This window comes from Mizuhopecten yessoensis, unplaced genomic scaffold, assembly GCF_002113885.1.
Source record: "Mizuhopecten yessoensis strain PY_sf001 unplaced genomic scaffold, ASM211388v2 scaffold9977, whole genome shotgun sequence".
Lineage (NCBI taxonomy): Eukaryota > Metazoa > Mollusca > Bivalvia > Pectinida > Pectinidae > Mizuhopecten > Mizuhopecten yessoensis.
This window is the reverse complement of record NW_018408317.1, coordinates 595803-599902: the sequence shown is the minus strand read 5'-3', so window position 1 is coordinate 599902 and position 4100 is coordinate 595803. Positions and strand designations below refer to the sequence as shown.

General features: G+C 37.1%; 1 protein-coding gene across 1 annotated transcript in view; it reads right to left on the bottom strand.

Moving 5' to 3' along the window:
* Nucleotides 1–4100, bottom strand: part of LOC110459153 (trichohyalin-like) — a 37121-nt gene that overhangs the window by 13163 nt on the left and 19858 nt on the right. The window contains exons 17-22 of the mRNA XM_021511265.1: nt 3502–3693; nt 2700–2809; nt 1730–1827; nt 1321–1413; nt 874–982; nt 209–355 (exon numbers count right to left, since the gene is read on the bottom strand). Of these exons, the coding sequence (XP_021366940.1) occupies nt 209–355; nt 874–982; nt 1321–1413; nt 1730–1827; nt 2700–2809; nt 3502–3693 (749 nt within the window). The remainder of the gene's footprint in view (nt 1–208; nt 356–873; nt 983–1320; nt 1414–1729; nt 1828–2699; nt 2810–3501; nt 3694–4100) is intronic.

Genomic DNA, 4100 nt, shown 5'->3' with positions numbered 1-4100 from the left:
GGGGCTTATTAAAGGAAAATAGAAGTGCGGGGGTGGGGGAGGCTTATTGAAGGACAATGAAAAATCACTTTTTAGCATTTCTGGTAAACTGTATTTGATATGAGTGGACATATTACCAGGCATGGGATAACTGCTGGATAAAAAAGGTAATTCATGGTAATCTCGTCTCAAAGATGACTTCTTTTGATTGTCATTTTCAGTCACTTACATTTTCCATTTCATCATCCAGGTTGAGTTTCTCTCCATGTAATATTACCATCCTCTGTTCAAACTGCAACTTGAGTAAGTTGGTCTTCTCCTTCCGGCTTTCGTCATCAGATTCCTCCGCATTGTTTTCCTGTTTTCTCTTCTGTGCCTGTAATACACATGGATATTATACTTTCTTCAGGATGGTTTCTGAACTTTGTACACTGTATTTGAAGTATGTCTTCATAACATCATTTGTTTGCATTTATAATAATTATGAAAAAAAATAAAAATAATAATATTTGAATTGGCCAAAAATTGTATGCATCCGTAATATTTATATGTATTTTTATTTTATATTTGTATGACTTTATGATATATTTATATATATGTATATTATATATATATGCCGAGCTGACTGCCAAAGGATATTTCGTGGTGTCCTGTTAATTATACTTGCTATAATTCACAAATATAACAATAATCCCAATACTTATCATGAATTGTATCTATTAATGCATATTGTACCAGAAATACCTTTGAAAAAAAAGAAAGGAAAAAAAGAAAAAAAATGTATCGTGAGCAATATCATGTTGTTGTCTTTAGACTACTTTAGAGATATCAATATAAACATAATAGAGGTTACAAAATTGCGGGGAGGGGTTCGGGTTGGGGTGGGAGGCATACCTGTGTCTGCTGCAGTTGTTTTTCTTGTAGTTTGTGCATCTGTCTATCCCGTTTCTCCATTAGTTTTTCCTCCAACATCCTCTTCTGTCGTAGTTTGTTCAAAGTAAGGCTAGAAAACAACACATTATCATCCATCAAAAATTGGTTTAGATCTGATAGACCATTCAAGAGATAACATCCAGGAACCAACATTTTTTCTCACATTTCAGTTCGTTTATATGAGTTACTGTGACCTTGACCTTTTACTTTGTGACACCATCTTCCCATATCCTTAGGGCATCATTCTCTTAAATTTGGTTTACACTGGATGCTTTCATCTAGAAACCATTTGTTTCAGACACTAAGACAGAGACACAGACTTCAAAGCAACGATTATATGCTTCCAATTTATTTTTTTGGGGGATTATAAACAAATTCTAGTTTGATATTCTGTTTCTCCTGACTCACTTGTTCTCCAGTTTGACCATCTGTTTCTCATGCTCCTGTAGGATCCTGTCCCTCTCGTCATCTGACATCACCATCTGTCCGGTGATCAAGTTACTGTAATCACACGGAACACATTTCAATCAATAATACCATACGTTTACCTATTTATATAATACTGGACCTCCTACTACAGGTTCTGTAAGGGAAGTTGTTTTGGAAGAAAATAAAAGGTCAGTCAGTTACAAAGTTACTGTACTGTTTCGCGAATGTAAATATTTGCATATTTGCATTGTAACTGTTCAGACCAATCACGGTGACAAAATTTTTGCACCGGTAGTGTTCTGAAATAAATATTTGCATGTGGATATTGCTGCACTTATTTACTCAATGCCAAAAACTTTTACAGTGTTGTGACTCCTATCTGACTTACTTGACCAGTTTTTCCTCACGTTCCCGAAGCAGTGCTTGCTCTTGTTTCTCTTGTGCTTTCCTCATTTCCAGATCAGCCCGATTCCTCTCCAGCCTCTCCTGTCAAAATGACAAACAGGACTTGGAAATAACAAAACTCATGAAACTCACATTAGTTTGACAAACTATCTAAGTGACAAGTTCAATGCATATGAGTGACCAGTTCAATGAGTGACCGGTATGTGTGACCAGTACAAGTAACAAGTTCCCGGAGTGACCAGTACACTAAGTGACCAGCACGTGAATTTGACAAAAAAAACTGAGAGACCACTACTTTAACTTACCAGTACTGTACAAATACCGTAAAAACCCATGTAATTTGCACACTTTTTTTTCAGAAATTTAACACCCAAAGTGGGGGGTGCGTAAAATACACAGGTATAAGAAATTTTAATGGACTCAGATTTTAATGCATCATCAATTTTTAACAGATGAGCAAAGTAATGAATAAGCGCTTCTGCAATATACTTCATACCGAAAAATTTAAGCTGCGGTTTAATTTTCACCTTTTTTCACCCTCAGTAATGAGGGCAAATTTATCATTACAGTGAAAATTAACAAACACTAAAATAAACTTAGTGATAAAATGTGAAGGGCAAAATTAAAACTACGATAATATGGATTTTACTGGCCTGGGGCGGAAGTGTAACTGGGCGAAATTTTTCCTGTCATACAGTACCCAGAAGAAAACAAAATACAGAAACTTAGCAAAATAATTTAGATAACAAATTAAAGCACTGAAATAAAATAATCACCAATTAAAAAGTTAACAGTGCCTGATCACTGACCAGTGACTAAATGTAAACATGTTTACTTACATGATCATGAACTACCCTATATCAAACTGACCAGTAACATAAGCCTATTAGGTGACTAGATACTATGAGTAACTAGTTACCTAAATGAACAGTGGCCTGACCAAGAAAACTGACCTGTATGTTGACCATTTGATTATGGAGATTAGCCTCCTGTGACTCCTGTAGCTTGGCCATCGCATCACGGTGTTTCTTGATCAATACACGGGCGGTGTCCTCAGAAAACCCTGAAAACAGTGATGACAATCATCCTCTAAATAAAATGATATGAACATAAAGGAGAGCTTAGAAGAAATTTAAACAAGTTATGCTTCGACGGTGGTCCTGACCATAACGTAATTTGAGTAACCAGTATTCTAGTGTTGTTCATAAGGTTATCATCATTTTATCACCCTAGCTGGTAAAATACTATCCGATTCCTACCGACTCAGCTAGGGAGAATGTCTCTTTAGCTTATTCGGTGGGGCGTAAGACTAGTAAGCCAGAAGTCTCGGGTTCGACTCCTAGCAGTGGCATTGAAAAAGATAATGACCTTTGTTACATTGGTGCCCACTTAGGGACCCGGGAGATTTGACACAATACTAAGTGTTACTTTCTAAGGAATCGCTGTAACCTCTGGAAAACGCAAGACAAGTTCTTTCCTGGAGGGGGAGTATGTCACCCTGGTAGAATACTAGTCGCTTCCTACTGGCTACCTTGACCATGCAAGGTTACACTTGTTTTTTAGATGAAATGGAACTTGATCTAGTCTGAGCTGAGAGATTTCGAACAATTCTTGTTGTTGACGAATGGTATATACACTGAGGTTTGCATATTTTTGATATGTTACAAGGTATATGACGTTTTGAATGTCTTTGTAACTTTGACCTTGCCAGGATTCGGAGGTCAATGTGACCTTAATATGGAGATATGAACTTACCCTGGTTTTTCAGATTGTTGATAAGCTGTGTCTGTATGTTACTGAGATCCTCTTCAGTTTGTGTGGAAATCTCCTCACGCAGAGTGGCCAGGTCGTGAGCATGCTCCTGATCCATCTGGTCGCTTACTTTGTGTGCTTCTTCACGGTGCTTTGACTCAAGCTGGAGCTTCCCTTCCACCAGTGACAGGGGATCTGTGATAGACACTGACGCTGTTAGTACACTTAACAACAGATTACATAAATGACCAGCACTGTAATTTGACAACAAGAGGCCCATGGGCCTTAACGGTCACCTGATATATTTATACAGAGAGTTGATTTTGTTTTTAACATGAACAGACATATTATTCAAAGTGACAAAAAACAATAAAACCACCTTACTCAATATCTAGCATACAGATTTCAGACTGAAAAGGATTTGAAACTAGCACCTCTGATTCTTAACAAGGAAAATGAAGAAATTTTAGCACACTGACTCCTTTGAGCCCCACCCTACAGCCCTTGGGGGTAGGGCTGGCTCAAAATTTTCAAAGTATCAAACTGTCAATTCAAGGTTATAATTCCAATCAAGTTATTAACATGTAATATTCAAAGTATCA